At 46.0% G+C, this 18,186-nt stretch overlaps 2 protein-coding genes across 4 annotated transcripts in view; one reads left to right on the top strand and one right to left on the bottom strand.

Moving 5' to 3' along the window:
* Positions 1-3,907: 3,907 nt before the first annotated feature.
* CENPBD1 (Putative CENPB DNA-binding domain-containing protein 1) lies at positions 3,908-5,542 on the bottom strand. Its single transcript, XM_003418120.4, has one exon. It carries the CDS (start codon positions 5,540-5,542, stop codon positions 3,908-3,910), a length of 1,635 nt encoding a protein of 544 aa, XP_003418168.1.
* A 708-nt stretch (positions 5,543-6,250) lies between these two features.
* LOC100660900 (AFG3-like protein 1) overlaps positions 6,251-18,186 on the top strand; it is a 24,002-nt gene continuing 12,066 nt past the window's right edge. The window contains exons 1-7 of one of the 3 annotated variants that reach the window (XM_064273610.1): positions 6,251-6,410; positions 11,425-11,512; positions 12,032-12,100; positions 13,464-13,558; positions 13,998-14,147; positions 15,709-15,777; positions 16,195-16,322. In XM_064273610.1, coding sequence (XP_064129680.1) covers positions 6,273-6,410; positions 11,425-11,512; positions 12,032-12,100; positions 13,464-13,558; positions 13,998-14,147; positions 15,709-15,777; positions 16,195-16,322 — 737 coding nt within the window. In that variant the 5' untranslated portion in view covers positions 6,251-6,272. The remainder of the gene's footprint in view (positions 6,411-11,424; positions 11,513-12,031; positions 12,101-13,463; positions 13,559-13,997; positions 14,148-15,708; positions 15,778-16,194; positions 16,323-18,186) is intronic. The other 2 variants (XM_010597781.3, XM_010597782.3) reach the window with 2 other exon arrangements.

Raw genomic sequence — 18,186 nt, 5'->3', positions numbered from 1 at the left:
GCTTCTCCACTATAAAATTACTATATAAAACCTGCTATTTAGTTGATTCTGACTCACGAATCCCTGGTAGTTCACAGGCATCTTGTGGGGAGATACTTTAAGTCCACGTAAATATTCAGTTACCCAGCAAAAAAAACAAAAACAAAAAAAAACCCAGTGCCATCGATTCCAACTCATAGTGACCCTTTAGGACAGAGTAGAACTGCCCCATAGAGTTTCCAAGGAGCGCCTGGCAGATTTGAACTGCCGACCCTTTGGTTAGCAGCCGTAGCACTTAACCACTATGCCACCAGGGTTTCCAATATAAAATCAAAGGGAGGTCTTACAACACTCCTAAATAATTCAACTACTCCTCAAAATTCCACCCCCCAGCTTTGGCATCCATTGATGATTTATGCCTAATTCAATTATGATTTTCTAATTTCACCATTCCTTCTACATTTTTTTTAGTTCTATTTTATGGAAGAGTGTTCCCTTTTCCCCCATTTATTTCTTTATGGACTCATGAGTTCTTACTTTATTCAGTGGGTTATTACCCTTTGCTATATTTGAGGCTTGAGATGTCCCAGATCTTGGCTGGGGGAGTCCCTGTGACCTGTCTGCCGTGGCCTTTTGACCTGCTTCTCTCATTCTTTAAGCACTCTCTTACTCAGGCATAGCAAAGCATCCTGGCTTCATCAGCTTTCCCAGTCCCAGCCCTGCAATCAGCCCTTTCTCCAAAGAGCCCTGATTCCTTTTTGTGGAGAATGGTGTTAATAACCAAGATCTGGTGTTGGGTGTGCTCATTGCTACTGGGGTGTCACTGCTTCTTGGTCCTTTCAACAGCCAGAGCTAGGAAATATCACCCCACACAACTATACCTTTGAAAAACAAACAAACCCATTGTCATTGAGTTGATTATGACTCATAGCCACTGTACAGTAGAGCTGCCCCATATGGTTTCCAAAGCTATAAATCTTTAGGGAAGCAGGCTGCCACATCTTTCTCCTGCAGAGTGGCTGGTGGGTTCGGACTGCTGACCTTTTAGTCAGCAGCCAAGCACTTAACCACTGTGCCATAAACCAAAAAAAAAAACAAACAAAACCAGTTGCCGTCAGGTTGATTACTACTCATAGTGACCCTACAGGAGGACAGAGTAGAACTGCTCCATAGGGTTTCCAAGGAGCAGCTGGTGAATTCGAACTGCCAACCTTTTGGTTAGCAGCTGAGCTCTTAACCACCGCACCACCAGGGCATCATAACTACATAAAAAAACATGCGATTGCACTGATGTCTAATTTAAAACCAAGACCACAGGGTTCATTTTGTCGTTTTCTTTTTCATATTTGTAATTCCCTTCCTTGACAGTGAGAAAACTGGCTCCATTTTTCACAATTATTTACTTATTTGCTCTATCTTACAACACATGAAATTTCAGAACTGCTGAGCTATGCCTCTGTGAAAAAGCAGCCTACTAACCAGAGCTCAGTATTTGTTTCCAGTTTTTTTTTTTTTTTTAAGTCTTTAGCTTGAGGGTATATAGTCAAAATATAACCAAGGTCAAACCCACTGCCACTGAGTGGATTCTGACTCATAGCTACCGTGTTATCTTGGGCAGCTTTAACAGAAATACAAGTGGAAGGCTTTCTGTGAGAGAAATTTATTCTCTCATAGTTTATGAGGCTGTAAGTCTGAATTCAGGGCACCAGCTCCACGGTAAGGCTTTCTTTGTCTGCTCTGGGTAAAGGTCCTTGCCACCAATCCTTTCCTGAGTCTAGGAGTTTCTCAGCACAGGGGTCTCAGGTTCAAAGGACCCACCCACTCCTGGCTCTTCTTTCTTGGTGGTAGAAGGTCTCTCTCCTCTCTGCTTGCTTCTTTTATATCTCAAAAGAGGTTGACTCAAGAAATACAACCTATTCCTGTAGATTGTGTCCTGTCTCATTAACATCACAGGGGCTAGTATTTACAACACGTAGGATAATTACAGTAGATCACAAAATGGAAGACAACCACACTATACTGGAAATCACAGCCTAGACAAGTTGACACATATTTTGGGGGGACAAAATTCAATCCATGACAGTGGCCCTGTAGGACAGAGTAGAACTGCTCTATAGGGTTTCCAAGGTCATAAATCTTTTATGGAAGCAGACTGCTATATCTTTCTCCCGCATAGTGGCTGGTGGATTCAAACCTCCGACCTTTCAGTTAGTAGCTGAGCATTTAACCACCACACCACCAGAGATTCTTAGTCAAAATATAGTGTTCCCAGTGTACTTGGTTTAGTATTTATCACCTTTCTTTGTGGTTATTTATTTGAAATATGGTTCAGGTAATGTCCATTTTATGGTTTTTCCTCCCATCCTTGTGTATTTTACTTTTTATGTTTGACATATTAACACGGTTCCAAAAATCAGAACTTTACAAAAGGTATACTCAGAGAAGTGTCATCCTTTCCCCCTGCAACCAATCTTATTAGTCTCTGGTTTCTCCTTTCTGTGCTTCATTTTGTACAAATGAATAAGATACGCATATATTTTCTTATTTTGCCTTTATTTTCCACAAAAAGTAGCATACTACACCTTTTGCATATTGCTTTTTTCACTTAACAGTATAACTTGGAAACAACTCCATGTCAGTCCATAGAGTTCTTCCTCTTCCTATTATCATTACTACTATTATTTAGAGCTGCCTTATACTCTAGTGTGTAGAATTACCATTCCTTCATGAAACCACTATTTAGTTGTTTCCTATTTTTTGCCATTACAAACAATGCTGCACTGAGTAACCTCGTGTACATGTTATTTTTTGTTAGAGTTGTATCATCAGGGCACAATCCTAAGAGTGGGATTGCTGAGTCAAAAGATATCTTTTTTAATTAAAGTGTCAAATACCCCTCCAAACGGTTGTACCAATTTGCACCCCATCAGCAATGTATAAGAGGCAATGTTAACCCACAGCTTTACCAACAGAAGGTGCTGTCATACTTTGTTATCAGCTAATCTGGTGAGAAATGGTATGTCTTTTCAATTTGAATTTTTCTGATTTTAAGCGAGATTGAACATCTTTTCATACATTTAAGAACCTTATTTATGCATTGTTTCCCGCCCATTTTTCTATTTTGGTTTTTAGTCTTTTTTCCTCTCCATCCTTAAGAGTTTTTTTACACATTGGGAATACTAGCCTGGTATCTGTGATACATGTTGCAAATCATTTTCTCCCAATTTATCAATTGTCTTTTGATCTTGTGTTTTCTTTCCATGGAAAAGTTTTATTACTTTTTACATTTTTATACAGCCAAATTGATAATCTTTTCTTTTTTATTGCATCTAGATTTTAAGTCATAGTTGGAAAGCCTTTCCTGATACCCAGGTTAAGGAGGAATCACCCATGTTTTCCAGCACTTGTATGGTTCCCACTTTTTACCTGTAGAACCCTGATCCATTTGGAGGATGCTGTGAGGTATGGTTGTCATTTTATCTTTTTCCAAATGGCTACCCAGCTGTGCACCAAGATAAAAAAAATTCATCTTTGCCCAGTGGTTTGAGATGTCACCTTTATCATACAGTCTTGGGTTGATTTCTGGACTCCCTATTCTGTTCCACAGGTCTGACTGTTCACACACCAGAACCACCTGCTATTATGACAGGGGCTTCAGACCATGTTTTAATGTCCACCAGGGTCAGTCCCTCCCTTGTAGCCTTTTAAAAATGTTTTCCTGGTTATTCTTGCATGCAATCTTTTTAAAACACACATTTAAATGAAATTTTAATGATAAAATTTAACACTTTCAAGTGTCAACATGAAAAATACCAGAAACAGGGTTTCTGGAAGCAGAAAGACTTGCCTGGGCCTCATCTGTTGAGGTCAGCGTGCTGCTTCTGGCTTTACCTTGGTTAACTTTTGGATACACACACTGAAAAATGACCTAAGACAGCTGCTTTGATCGTCGCTTTTTCTCATTGTACAATTCTCTGTAGCAGTTTATTGCATCATTGATTGCTCTTGAAACTTTCAATTTCCACTCATCGTGAGGGCTGTTACTGGTGAGGATCTGCAAGCCAGCCTCAAAATGTGAGAAGGCCACCGACAAAGCTTCTGTGGTCAACTGCCGCAGGGCAGCGGGATCATCTTCACTCTCTTCCTCTCCTGCTTTCCGTTCCTGCTCCAGCTGCATCAGCTCCTCATTTGAGAGATCTTCTTCGTGGGACCGCAGCAACTGGCCCACGTCAGCATTTATAACCTCTTCAAAGGCCATATTCTTGGCAAGGGTCACAATGTTTTGCTGAAGCCATGCAATGCTATCTGTTTGGGAAAAACTCTGGAAGCGAACACACTCAGGCCAAATCTTCTTCCATACATTGTTCATTGTTGCTGGTTTGAGCTCCTCCCAAGCTACTGCAATGTTGTCCACAGCATCCATAATGTCATAGTTCCTCCAAAACTCCCTGATTGTAGCCTTATCCTCCCCGCCGGTTGCTTCCAGGATGTGTTCAAAAGTCCTTTTCAGGTAATGAGCTTTAAAGGCGGAGGCCACACCTTGACCCATGGGCTGGACTGCATCAGCTGTACTGTCATGAAGGTACTCTACTCTTACGTTATCAGACAGATCACTCAGGTTCACTGGGTGGCATGGTGCGCTGTCTAGGATGAGCAATGCTTTGGTGGTGAGATTATTTTGAGCACAGTATTTTTCAACTGCAGGACAAAAGAAGTACGTGAACCATTCATGGAAGATGCCCCTGGTGGCCCAAGCCTTTTTGTTTGAGCGCCAAATCACAGGCAAGTTGGGCTTCGAGTACCCCTTCAGAGCTGCAGGGTTTTCCAAGTGGTATACCAGCAGGGGTTTCAACTTGAAGTCCCCAGCTGCGTTGCCACCAAGAAGAAGCATCAAGCGATCTTTCGATGATTTAAACCCTGGCTCAGCTTTCTCCTCCACAGAAATAAACGTTCCTTCCGGCATCCTCTTCCAATAAAGCCCGGTCTCATCTACGTTAAAAACTTGCTGGGGGGTGTACTCACCTTCTTCGATGATGCTTTTCAACACTTCTGGATACGCATCCACATTGCTGCTGAGAGGAGTGCTGTTCATCTTGAAGTGGGGTAAACAATGGCGCTCCTTGAACCTCGCAAACCACCCTTTACTTGCATTAAACTTTTCTGCTTGAGAGCTTTCACCCTGTTCACGCTGTAAGTCATCAAACAAGCTCTTAGCCTTCTCCTGAATGATGGAGACACTCAGGGGCACATTCCGCTGGCTCTGGTCTTCGAGCCACACGCTCAACAACCGCTCCATGTTCTCCATCACTGCACTCCGGTGGCGAGTCAGCCGAGAGGCTCTCAAAGGTGTAGCTATTCGTGAACTTGCTTTAATTTTTTCTTTATTATCACGGATGGTCGCCACCGTGGAGACAGCGAGGCCTAAGGCCTTTGCGATCTGGCTGAGCTTCTCACCCACTTCAAATCGTCTTAACACTTCTAATTTGATGTCAAGGGTAATTGCCTTCCGTTCCCTTTTGGCACTTGGGATGACAGTTGGATTTAGAGACCTTTTCCCAGGCATCTTGATCTCCAAAATGTAATACAACTACAGCAGTCTCGGGCGTAAGAAGGCCTTTGGCCACTCTGGCAGAATCTGAGAAGAAAATCAAGGAGGCGTAGGCCGATGTCCCTGCAGACGTGGGAGAGGGCACCACGGGCCTGCCTAGCTACACTGCCCAGGGAGAGGCAGCACCGTGGGCCTCTGGGGTCCAAATTCTCGGACAGCACAGCTGCAGGACCATCAAAACCACGGATTTCTGTGGCTCCAGAGAACTAAAAAGCAATCCGTCAAGGGGAGTAATGTGGTATAACATATACTGAGCCAGTTCCTTTGCTCCTCGGGTATACCGCAGCAACCGTCCAGTCCAGCGGCGCAGCAACTCCGCTAGCAGGGGCCGCCAGCTCACGGAGAGCGCAGAAAGTGCTCACTTTTGTGAGCCGCTCCTATGGAGGACCCCGGAAGTAGGTGTCCTTGGATATACTCGACTTTTAAAAAGTCTAAAGGAGCTGGGTATCCGTTTAGCACCTAGTCAGAGTCAGTCACCAGGTCTTCTGCGCTCAGATGTCTGCGTAGGGTAAAGCAGAGCTCGTGTTTACACCCTTAGCGTGTCAAGCGGTGAAGTAGACACCTAAAGAGAGGTCCCCGAGCCGGCGCCTGTGACCCCGGCGCAGGCGCAAAGGTCTTTGGTGACTATGACCTCTTTGGCGCCGCGCGTGCGTGCGCGAGAGCGGCGCGAACGCGGGGGAGGGGAATGTCGCACCGGCTGGTGGCGGCGGCCAGCAGTCGAGCAGTGGTCGGGCCGCTGGCAGTGCTGTGGCGATGCGGTGGTGGCCTACGCGGCGGCAGAACAGTAGGGACAGGCGTGAGGGCCCTCGGCACCGCCTGGCGGGTGAGTAGGGGGCGCTGTTTGCCGGTTCCGGGCGGGGGCGGGCACTGGCTGCGCTCTACGCGGCGGTGACGCCATTGCTATGCGCCGGCCGGCGCGGGGAGCCGGGGAGCAGCCACCTTCCGGGTCTGAGTGGCCACGCCTCAGCGGCGGTGGCCGAAAGCCGGTGGCTGAGGCTGGTTGTCTCTTTGGCCTCAATCTCCCGCTGCCTGGCCCCTCTCGCGCCCTTTAGTTTTCCGAGCTCCTCCCGCGACTCTTTCCATCCAAATTACCGCTCTTTCCCGGGTTCCCGGCACATTGTCCACGTCCCTCAGAAACTGAACAAGTGCTCCCATATCCTCCAAATAACCAGACGTTGAGCGATTTGCGTTTTGAGTCCCGCTTCACCACCAACCAACCAGGTCATTTCGGGCAACTCACTCCGAACTGCGAGCTCCGGTTTTCTCGGGTGCTCAGCAGTGATAAAACCTCTGATATATAACTGTCCAGGTTGTTTATGAAGCAGATGTGTTAATGGACGTGAGAGTTTGTAAATTGTTAGGCTTTCTTTATTCCATGAGCATCGGTTGATCCCGACTCCACTTCTTTAATAATGTAACACACTGCTCGAGCGCTTATGTGCTGCGGGTTTTACATGGGCTATCTCATTTTTTTTTTTTTTTTAATTTAAGTCCTGCACCGGTCCCGCAGGCAGGTACTGCCAGTAACTCTATGGAAGATGAAGCAAGACCAAAGGTGGTCTTGCAGTTCAGGTCGGTCCAGTTTCAGTGCCTCAGTCGTAACAACTGTGTTATACTCCTTCCTTTAGGTGAGACACTATGGAATTATTCTTTGTTTTAAGGTTGCTTTTTATTCCTACTTACCGGTAGGCAGTGATCACATTGATTTTTTTCTTTTTTAAATTGGTCTAATGTGGAACGGTTAAGTTTGTTTCCAGGAAAATACCATGATCTTCAGGCAGCACTAAAATAGGAAGGGTCCCATGTGTTTATTTTCTGTCCTGTCTTCGGGAATAAACTTTTTCCTTTAATTTCTATTTGTTTTGGAAGGCAGTAAAGACAGATTTAAGTTAGTTTTAAGTTGCTCCCAGCAATATCTGGAAGCAGTGCCCTTTCTCCATGGGCAGAGGGTTGCCCTTGTTAACATGTGTTGAAATTCAGCCATGTACTGTGTGTAGCTCAGGCTGGTGTAGCACTAGTGGGTCCTGACTCACTGAACTTCAGGGACTGCAGTGTCTTTGTTTACGAAGGGAGAAAGTTGGGTTATCTTTGAGTTCCACCCCAGGCTCAGTCATTCATCCTTCTCTCATTAATTAGACAAATTTATGTTGAGCATCTGCTAGCCTGGAGATATGGTGAACAGAACAGGAAAGGGCGCTTGGTGGCTTGCTGGCTGAGCGGGCAGTAGCAATCTGTGTTATAGTTAAAAGGTGTAAGTACCCCAGCAGCCAGCCATCTTCCAGGGACGCTGATGTTTTGGAGGCTTCCATGTTGTCATTTTTTAGCCAGTGAACTGCTTGTACTGTCTCTGACCTTGTGGAGTTTACGTGCCATGTAAAAGGTGGGAGGGGAGGCAATAAAAAAGCAAGCATGTAGCATGTGAGGCGGTTCTACAGCTGTGAAGGAATGTGAAGCAGAGCAAGGGAACTAGAAAGTGAAGAGCAGGGACTGATTACATTTTTCATGTTATGCCACATTATTCAACCATTAACGTAAACTCAGTGCCTTTGCAACAAAAACACCCTTTCCCCCTGCTTCCCAGCTCTGGTAACCATTAATAATCTTTGGTTTCTGTATACTTGCCTATTTCATGTAAATGAGATACAATATTTGTAGTTTGGCGACATTTATTTCGCAAAGCATAATGTTTTTAAAGTTCATCCATACTGTGGCATACATCACGTCTTCATTCTCTCTGTGGCTGAGTAATATTCCATTGTATGTATATACTGCATTTTGTTTATCCCTTCTTTTATTGACGGACATTTTGGTTGTTTCTACCTTTTGGCTATTGTGAAAAGTGCTGCAGTGAACATCAGTGTACAGGTTTCTTGCTTTCACTTCTGGGTGTATACCTAGGACTGGGATTGCTGTCTCGTAATGGTAGTTGGGTGTTCATCTTTTTGAGGAACCACCGCACTGGTTTCCACACTGGCTGTGTACCTTTTTACATTCCCATTATCAGTGGATGATGGAAACCCTGGAGGCATAGTGGTTAAGAGTTCAGCAGCTAACCAAAAGGTCGGCCTTTCGAATCTACCAGGTGCTCCTTGGAAACCCTGTGGGGCAGTTCTACTCTGTCGTATAGGGTTGGAATGAGTTGGAATAGACCCAGTGTCAGTGGGTTGTATGAGTGAATGGGGGTTTCAGTTTCTCCGCAACCTCACCAACACATGTTGTTTTCCATTTTTTTGTTTTTTTATCATTGTCATTCTAATGGGGGTGAGGTGATACCGTGGTTTTGATTTGCGTCTCCCTAATGATTAATGCGAGGAACTCTGGTGGCACAGTGGTTAAAGTGTTTGGCTGCTAGCCCTAAAGGTCGGTAGTTTGAACCCACCAGCTGCTCTGCAGGAGAAAGATGTGGCAGCCTGCTTCTGTAAACATTTACAGCCTTGGAAACTCTACAGGGCAGTTCTACTCTGTCCTGTGGGGTCACTATGAGTCAAAATTGACTTGACTACAGTGGATTAATGGTTGATGAAAGGAGCCCTGGTGGCACAATGGTTAAGTGTTAGGCTCCTAACCGAAAAATGGGTGGTTTGAACCCACTCAACGGCTCTGTGGGAGAAAAGACCTGACAATCTGCTCCCGTAAAGATCATAGCCTAGGAAACCCTATGGGAGCAGTTCTGTTGCCACGTGATGACACAACAACAAATGGTTAATGAAGCAGTCCTGTTGATGGAACAGTTAAGTGCTCGGTTACTAACCAAAGATCAGCGATTCAAATCCACCCAGCAACTCTGCAGGAGAAAAGACCTGGCTCTCTGCTCCCTTAAAGATTACAGCCTAGGAAACTCTATGGGGCAGTTCTGTGGTCACTAGGAGTCAGGATTGCCTCAGTGGCACCTAACAACAATGGCTAGTGACATTGACCATCTTTTCATATGTTTGTTGGCCACTTGAATAGATGTCTGGGCTTTTAAATTTAAGAGTAGAGCTATCTGACCTGATGTTCAGGGCCAGGCTGTTCCTTTCCTGCTGGGTAGCGTGTCCCCTAACCATGTTAGCAAAGTACTAAATCCAGAATCAAAACAAAGGCAGTGTATGCTTTATCAATGAGCATCTTTTTTAAAGAGCTTTGGAGCCAGAAAAGTGGTACTTTGTACTTCTAGGGCTTGAAGCAACTTAATATCTGTATGGAGCCACCAACGCTGCTTGCTCTTTGGGGTGTTCCTCGAGAATCCCTGGAACGTTCCACACCAGGACCCCATTAAGCATCTGCCAGTGGTTTTATGCCGGGCACTCCTTTGCTCTGAACTTCCGCTTTCCTATGCTTGCAGTGGGGTGATGCTACCCACTTTCTCAGGATCTGCCCTGGGGTACCACCTAATGCCCAGCAACCACTGCCTTCTCTTCTCCTTTGTCTGGATTTCCTCTGGACCCCCCCCGCCCCGCAACACCCCCATCACACCTTCACGATTTCATCCTCATGTCTGCTTTGGGGCCGGTGTTCCTCATTTTATTATTGTTCTCATACCTTACCTTACTTTTTTAGCCAACAGTGACTTTTGAGAGGGACATTTGAATAATTTTATTAGCAAGATATAGGTTGGGGAAGGTGTTTATTGTGGCTAGCCCAAGGGACTCGCCTCACCGTGGAAAAAGCTTGTACAATCTGTGGGTTCAGTCTCATAATAAGGTATTGGGAATGGTCCAGATTCTTTGGTTTTGTCAGGATTTTGTTGAGTGTAGTCAGTACTGCCCCAAATCATGGATTATGGAGTGTCTTGGTCATTTAGTGCTGCTATAACAGAAATACCACAGGTGGATGGTGTTAACAAGGATAAATTTATTTCCTCATGGTAAAGTAGGCTTAAAGTCCAGATTCAGGGTGTCGGCTCCAGGGGAAGGCTTTCTCTCCCTGTTGGCTCTGGAGGAAGATTCCTTGTCCTCAAACTTCGCCTGGCCGAGGAGCTTCTCAGGTGCAGGGACCTGGTATCCAAAGGGCGCACTCTTTTCCCAGTGCTGCTTTCTTGGTTGTATGAGGTCCCCAACTCTCTGCCTGTTTCTCTTTCCTTTTATCTCTTGAGAGGTAAAAGGTGGCACAGGCCCCACCCCAGGGAAACTCCCTTTACACTGGATCAGGGACGTGACCTGAGTAAGGGTGGTGTTACAATCCCACCCTAATCCTCTTAACATAAGATTACAATCACATAATGGCGTACAACCACACAATACTGGGAATCACGGCCTAACCAAGTTGATACACATTGTCTGGGGGACACAATTCAATCTATGACATGGGGTGTCCTTAGATTTTGCTTTATTTCGGTATGATCGTTTTTATTGCAGTAATATTTGTTACAACAGCCTTTGAGCTATAATAGCAAAGCATCTAAATTGCTCACAGTCCTGTCTTTAGCTAATGTTAAGTGACCTGTTGTTGGCAGCTATGGTAAGAACTGGCGTGGACCAAAGAAAACACAGGTCTGATGGGAACATTCCTGTCTTGGTTGATCAAAGGCAAACCATAATAGTTCTCAGTTTTTTAACTTTCTGTGATTTCATTCCTGTAATCGTGTTTGTTTTTAGTCTGTAATGTTTTCAGTGAACAAAAGTGCCTCCAGTAAAAAATGGATAGATTTTTTTTGCTATTCATGGGCTGTAACTATGAAAATTCCTTACATGCGTCTGCTAGGAATTTAATTTCTCTTTATGCTGTTTGGATCATATTTTTAAGCAGATAGAGAAAGGCCGAAAGCACATACCTCACTCTGCATCCTGCCCCCTGAAGCCTGTGTCTCCAGGTGAGAAAACACCACATTAAGGTGCTAAACTGCTTTGCTATTTCAGGGCCTCCAGGGGACCTGCTGCCAGCAGTTGGCTCTCCGGGTGAGACTGGCATCATTCTCCCAGTGGCTGTGGTCAAAACCACCCAAAGGTACCTGCCCTTTCCCCTCACTGAGCAGCACGAGGCTGCAGGAGCAGTGGGGCTCCCTCGATGAGGTGTCCTCCTGAAGGCCCCATATGAGGTGCCTCCTTTTGGAGTCCTCGTTGGGTCGCACACAGGCCTCCCTGCTCTGGGCTCTGCAGTACCTTTCCACGTCTCACACTTCTGATATCTCAGTGAAGTTGCCGTGTGGAGCTTCTCAAAGGCGTGGGAACAGCTTTTGTCTCTGAGGGCACTGTGCTCCTGTTTGGAGGCAGAGTGGTGATGCTGTGCAGACTAGTCATCTCGGAGCACGTAGTCACGTAGTCCGTCTGGAGCCCTGCAGAGCAGGCATGGGCAGGTGAAGCCCCTGCGTGTGGGAGACTGGTGCTGCCCAGCTCTGCTGCCATCCAGCGTTGGGCAGGAAGACTGGGGGTAGAGCTGGTATCTCTCTTACCCCTGTGGACATTTGGTTGTTTAGAGTGTGGTCTTTGCCTTTAAGTACTGGAACCTCACCGTTTTGTCCCTAAGGGCTTGAGAAATACTTTAAGAGGAGCGGAAGAAGCACAGACTCAGAAAAGCCAACAGCTCCAAAAAAAGGTAAAGAGGCCAGCCTGGCGTATCAGACTGGAGTCTACACTTGAATGTTCGTAAAGCATTCATTGGGTTTAGGGTTGATCTCCGTGGGAGGTGGTGGGAGGTGGCTGGTCTGTGTGACGTTCGCTTCCCCCTTCAGTTCCTCCTGGGGGTGCATAGTGCAAGAAGGAGGCTGTGGGTGGGCCCTGGCCTGAGGAGTAGTCGCTGCCTCGGGCCCCCTGCCTGTCCTGCTTTCCCTCATCTGGGGGACTGGATTTTCTCTAAGTTTCGGGTTAGTTTCCTAGGTCTGACAAGGCTAACATCTGGCTGACTACCATGGTAGCGATAATTGGCTTTTTTTTTTTTTCATATTTTCCCCCTCATTGTTATTTTGGAGATTTTTATCAGAAGCATAGTCACTGTTTGGTTATGGTGGGAGAAGAGTTTTTTTTTTTTAACTTTTCCCTTGGATGTGGCCAGGTTTTTAGGATTGTTTAAGTGGTCTGACCCTGGAGATTGCACTTAGAGGTGTAGGGGCAGACAGGCCTGACCTGAATGACAGACCCCAATTCTCATGTTCCATCTGAACAGAAGTGGGGTTGCCGGGGGAGTTTAAGGAGATCCAGCAATCTCACCTGCAGGTTGAAAGCGTAGAGGAGTGGAGGCTCTGCCCTAGTGGTAGTGTTCTTCTGCGCCCTTTGAGAAGGGGGACTTCCCAGAAATCCCAGCCAGTCAGCAGCTTCAGTTTTCTTTCTTTTTCCCTCAATTACTGGCACTGCAAGATGACCCTTAGCCAAAAAAGATTGCTATTAAAGCTTAAGTCTGAAGGCAGCCGGGGTGAAATTTAAGGAACTTTGGATGCATCTGAAGCTCGTTCTCAACAATATCATTTTCCCTAAAAGGCAAGTTATGCGAACACAGCATTCAGGAGCAGGAAGCATAGGATAAATATGTGGTATTTCAGTAGAAGGGTCCACCGTGCCCCTTGTTTAGAAACCCGCCTGCCTGCATCATTCCTGGGGCGCAAGCACCACAACTCACTGGTGATTTCATAGAGATTTAAAAATTGTGTTGTTTTTCTTCCTCTTCCAGAGATGTCAGGGGTTTGTACTGGCCCGTTTATAGTCTTCATCCAGCACTCTGACCTTTGCCCCAACCAAGGGATGGTGCTGTAGGGCTTCCTTTCACCCTTCAGGACAAGACAAGGTCACCTTCAACTCTGACCCTTGCCTTCTCCCCAGCCTGTTGCTCCTTCTCTTCCTGCTCCCGATTTCCAGAAGACACCATTGTTTTTAGAATTACATTGTAAAGTGTTTTACTGTTCCCTGAATCCTCTCTTTGGAGGTTATATGTGATTATTATCTGAAAGCAAACTGTTTTCTCCTAGAAACTGGTGAACCTAAGGGTGCTGGGCCTGGGGGAGATAGCAGCAAGAGAGGAGGCCGACAGGATGACACTGACTGGTGGAGGCGTATGCAGAAGGTAGGTCTGTTTATGCCTTGGGACGACTCACAGTGTCCTCTTTCCCCAAGAGACGTGGTTGCTGCAGGGAGGGGCTTACATGAGGTCTCTGTTTTGGAGGAAGATGATGAGCTACTTCAGAGGTTCAAAGAAATGAATTTAATTTATTAAAATGTGTTGAGATTTACATTGGAGTTTTAAAAGCTCCAGATCACAGAGGATCCCAGTGTAGAGAGCAGTCGCTCTGAAGCTGGGGTCTTGGGGGACTTCTGCCCGCAAGCTCAGCTGTGGTATGTTTTCCATGTTGTACCAGCAGTCTTTCCCTCAGCACACAGAGGCCATGCGGAGTGTCAGGGGCAGCTTCTGTGAAAAAACTGAAAAAAGAAATGGCCATTTTCACTGCACTTGGGGCCCGAGGCCTCCCTCATCCACAGTATAACGTGTTCTCTTTCCTCCACAGGGCGAGCTACCCTGGGATGACAAGGACTTCCGCAGCCTGGCTGTTTTGGGGGCCGGCCTTGCCACGGGATTTTTCTACTTCTATTTTCGAGATCCTGGAAAAGAAATCAGCTGGAAGCACTTTGTACAGTTTTATTTGGCCCGGGGTCTGGTGAGGGAAATTTACCATCTGTACACATGGGAAGAGAGTGCCGCGAGGGTGTGTTCCCACGTGGCTGCTGGATGGCAGTCCCCAGGGTTAGACAAGATGCAGTTTTGTTTTCCAGTAACTTTCCCAGTATGCAGCGAGGCACCCACTTTCTTGCTGGGTGGAGGCGCCCTTCATACCATCTTGGCCTGAGTCCATCTGTATGTTACCTTTGTCTTCTAAAACTGCCCTGTTCGTCCACTTGTCTCCAAAGTTCAATCCCATATCTGACTGAGAGCTTTTCTCTCCCTTTGTGTGCCTCTGCCCCCGAGCTGCCTGGACGTCGTGGGGCTCTACAGAGGAGTGTGTGGTGCGGCACAGGCCCTTGTCTGTCCTTCGGGGTTGAGGGAGTGCTGCTCACACCCCACAGTTCCTTGGTGGCTGCACAAAGATGTGCTGGCTAAGGATGGCCTGTTAGGATCCAAGCTTCTTTGTATTCGGCGATGTCCTTAGGAAAGTCATTCTCCTCCCACCAGGCTCTGTGACTGAGGCCTCATTGTCTTCTGATGACAAATCCAAACCTGAAAAATAAATACAAGCACGAAGAAGGGAATAAAAGCACCCCTAACCTCACTATCCCGTACCAACCACCGTTGGCATTTAGTGCCCTCAGCCTCGAACTCACAGATGACACTGTTTATTCTCTGTTCTTTCACACGGCTGTGTTCAGAAGAACACACACGGGGCAGCTGCTGCATCAGACAAAGCCTGGGCTGTGTGTCCCAATGGCAAGACATCGCAGGGGGACTGTCAGGACTCCTCATGTTCCTTCGCTGCTAGCCTAGGAACTGCCCATGCGTTACTATTTGGGATTGTGTGTGTGATAGAAAAGAAGTTGAGCCATTCACTTGCTTTAAATGCTTAATACCACACGTGTCAGGGCTGATCGTGAGTGCTAGGGGTTCGTTTTCGGTGGAACCCCCGTTGCTGTGATCTGGGTATGAAGGTAATGTTCACGCTAGTCACGTAACCCTGCACCTGCTTTTAGTTTAAATGGAACAGCTATCGATTCCCTCATTACACTTCACAAAATGGCACAAACCCCTGGGTTGCTTTTTCTTCATGTCCTGTCCAGCGGGTCATGGTGTGCTGAGCACTGGCTTAGGCATGACGTGGCCATCACGGGCATTTTGTTCTTGTACCCTTTTCTTGTGGTGGCTGCAGCTGGTAGGTGACGTTCCTATCTGCTCCGCATCCAGGACTCTCATCTGCGTAAGACTTTTTATTCGTATTCCTTTGGATTCTAAAGTTGGTGTAGAAATTTGATGCTTAGATGTACTGCATTTTAATTCCTCTTTTTGAATCAATTCCTGTTTATTAAAGTAGAAACAGAGTCGTGGTGCAGGGTTAGAACATCCAAGTTAGCAGAAGAACAAGAGCAGGGTTGGGCACTGCCACACACTGGGTCTCAGTAGTCGGCGTAAATGCCTGCGTCTTGCTGTGGGGAGTCGGTGGCCCAGGCTCAGAGGCTGCTGTTGAATGGCCTGCTTGTCGCCTCAGGTGTTCTGGGTTGTACTCTTTCTAGGTAGACCGGCTGGAAGTCGTGAACAAACAATATGTGCGTGTTATTCCTGCCCCTGGGATGTCGGCAGAGGTGAGCTTTCCAGGGGGCACTTTTTTCTTTTGATGTAAAGTGTAGTTTTCTGCTCTTTTTTTAGTAAAATGCCCTCCTAGTTTCATGACTGGCAACCTCCGTTAATGTTTCTGATGCGGATAGGTAACAAAGTCTTGCAAGTAGTCCCTTGTAAGATTGTGACCACGGTTCAGGATAAAAGAGAGATGGGAGCGAGAAGTCAGGGGCAAACCCCAGCAGTTGTTGTAGCATTTTGTATTTTGATCCCAGAACCTGGTGCCCTCAGCTCTGGTGGCTGGAGTGGGAGGGGGCTCGGGGGCTCATCGGTGCTGTGCAGGTCAGGCTGGGCCGAGGCTCTGCTGGAGGTGGACTTTGCAGATGAGGCAGGGGGCTGTGGGCACTTCTTACTGGCCTGTTCTGTTCTGTATCTCTTCTCAGCAGAAGTTAGTGTGGTTCAACATCGGCAGCGTTGACACATTTGAGCGAAACCTGGAGTCCGCACAGTGGGAGCTGGGGATTGAGCCCGCCAACCAAGCAGCAGTGGTCTACACCACTGAGAGTGATGGGTAAGTCATGTCTGGCGAATTCAGGATGTACCATGTTGAACGTACTGCTTTCAAACGCATTACAGCCATTTGCTAGTGTTTACAGCATCTGTGGTAAAAACAAATGTCTTAGCTCTATTTTTATTGAGGAGAGAATTGAAGCAGGGAAATATTTAGTTTTACTGTTGTCGTTAGGTGCCATCGAGTCGGTTTCAACTCATAGCGACCCTGTGTACCACAGAACGAAACACTGTCCATTGTTGCAGCCACTGTGTTAGTCCATCTTGTTGAGGGTCTTCCTCTTTTCTGCTGACCCTGTACTTTACCAAGAATGATATCCTTCTCCAGGAACTGATCCTTCCTGACAGCATGTCCAAAGTATGTAAGATACAGTCTCTCCATCCTTGCCTCTGAGGAACATTCTGGTTGTACATTTTCCAAGACAGATTTGTTAGTTCTTTTCACAGTTTATGGTATATTCAGTGTTCTTCACCAACACCATAATTTAAAGGCATCAGTTCTTCTTTGGTCCTCATTCATTGTCCAGCTTTCACATGCATATGATGCGATTGAAAATACCATGGCATGGGTCAGGTGTACCTTATTCTTCAAGGTGACATGTTTGCTTTTCAACACTTGAAAGAGGTCCTTTGCAGCAGATTTGCCCAGTCCAATGTGTCTTGATTTCTTAATTGTTGCTTCCATGGGTGTTGATTGTGGATCCAAGTAAAATGAAATCCTTGACAACTTAAGCCTTTTCTCAGTTTATCACAATGTTGCTTATTGGTCCAGTTGTGAGGATTTTTGTTTTCTTTATGTTGAGGTGTAATCTGTACTGAAGGCAGTGGTCTTTGATCTTCATGAGTAAGCTCTTCAAGTCTTCTTCACTTTCAGCAAGTAAGGTTGTGTCATCTGCATATCACAGGTTGTTAATGAGTCTTTCTCCAATCCTTACACCGCATTCTTCTTCATATAGTCCAGCCTCTCAGATTTTTTGCTCAGCATACAGATTTACAGATTGAATAGGTATGGTGAAAGGACACAACCCTGACACACACCTTTCCTGACTTCAAACCACTTAGTATCCCCTTGTTCTGTCCAAAAAACTGCCTCTTGATCTATGTACAGGTTCCTTATGAGCACAATTAAGTGTTCTGGAATTCCCATTCTTTGCAACGTTATCCATAATTTGTTATGAATGCCTTTGCATAGAGAATAAAACACGGGTAAACACCCTTCTGGTATTCTCTGCTTTCAGCCAAGATCCATCTGACATCAGCACTGATTATCCTGGTTCCACGTCCTCTTCTGAAACCGGCCTGAATTTCTGGAAGTTCCCCATTGATATACTGCTGCAGCTGCTTTTGAGTGATCTTCAGCAAAATCTTGCTTTCGTGTGATAATTAATGATACCGTTTGATAATTTCCACATTCAGTAGGATCACTTTTCTTGGGAATAGGCATAAATATGGATCCCTTCCAGTTGGTTGGCCCAGTAGCTGTCTTCCAAATTTCTTGTCATAGATGAGTGAGCACTTCTAGCACTGCATCCGTTAGTTGAAACGTTCTCAATTGATATTCCGTTAATCCCTGGAGCCTTGTTTTTTGCCAATGCCTTCAGTGTAGCTTGGACTTCTTCCTTCAGTACTATGGGTTCCTGATCATATGCTACCCGTTGAAAGGGTTGAACATTGACTAATTCTTTTTGGTATAATGACTCTGTATCTTCCTTTAATCTTCTTTTAATGCTTCCTGCGTTGTTTAATATTTTCCCTGTAGAATCCTTTACTATTGCAACTTGAGGCTTGAATTTTTTTTTCAGTTCTTTTAGCTTGAGAAACGCTGAGGGTGTTCTTCCCTTTTGGTTTTCTATATCTAGCTCTCT

Source organism: Loxodonta africana, chromosome 21, assembly GCF_030014295.1.
Source record: "Loxodonta africana isolate mLoxAfr1 chromosome 21, mLoxAfr1.hap2, whole genome shotgun sequence".
Lineage (NCBI taxonomy): Eukaryota > Metazoa > Chordata > Mammalia > Proboscidea > Elephantidae > Loxodonta > Loxodonta africana.
Note: the sequence above shows the minus strand (reverse complement) of the source record. Positions and strands in the feature narration are given on the sequence as shown.

Coding starts and splice junctions, on each gene's coding strand:
- CENPBD1 (XM_003418120.4), bottom strand. CDS start 5,542: ATGCCTGGGAAAAGGTCTCTAAATCCAACTGTCATCCCAAGTGCCAAA.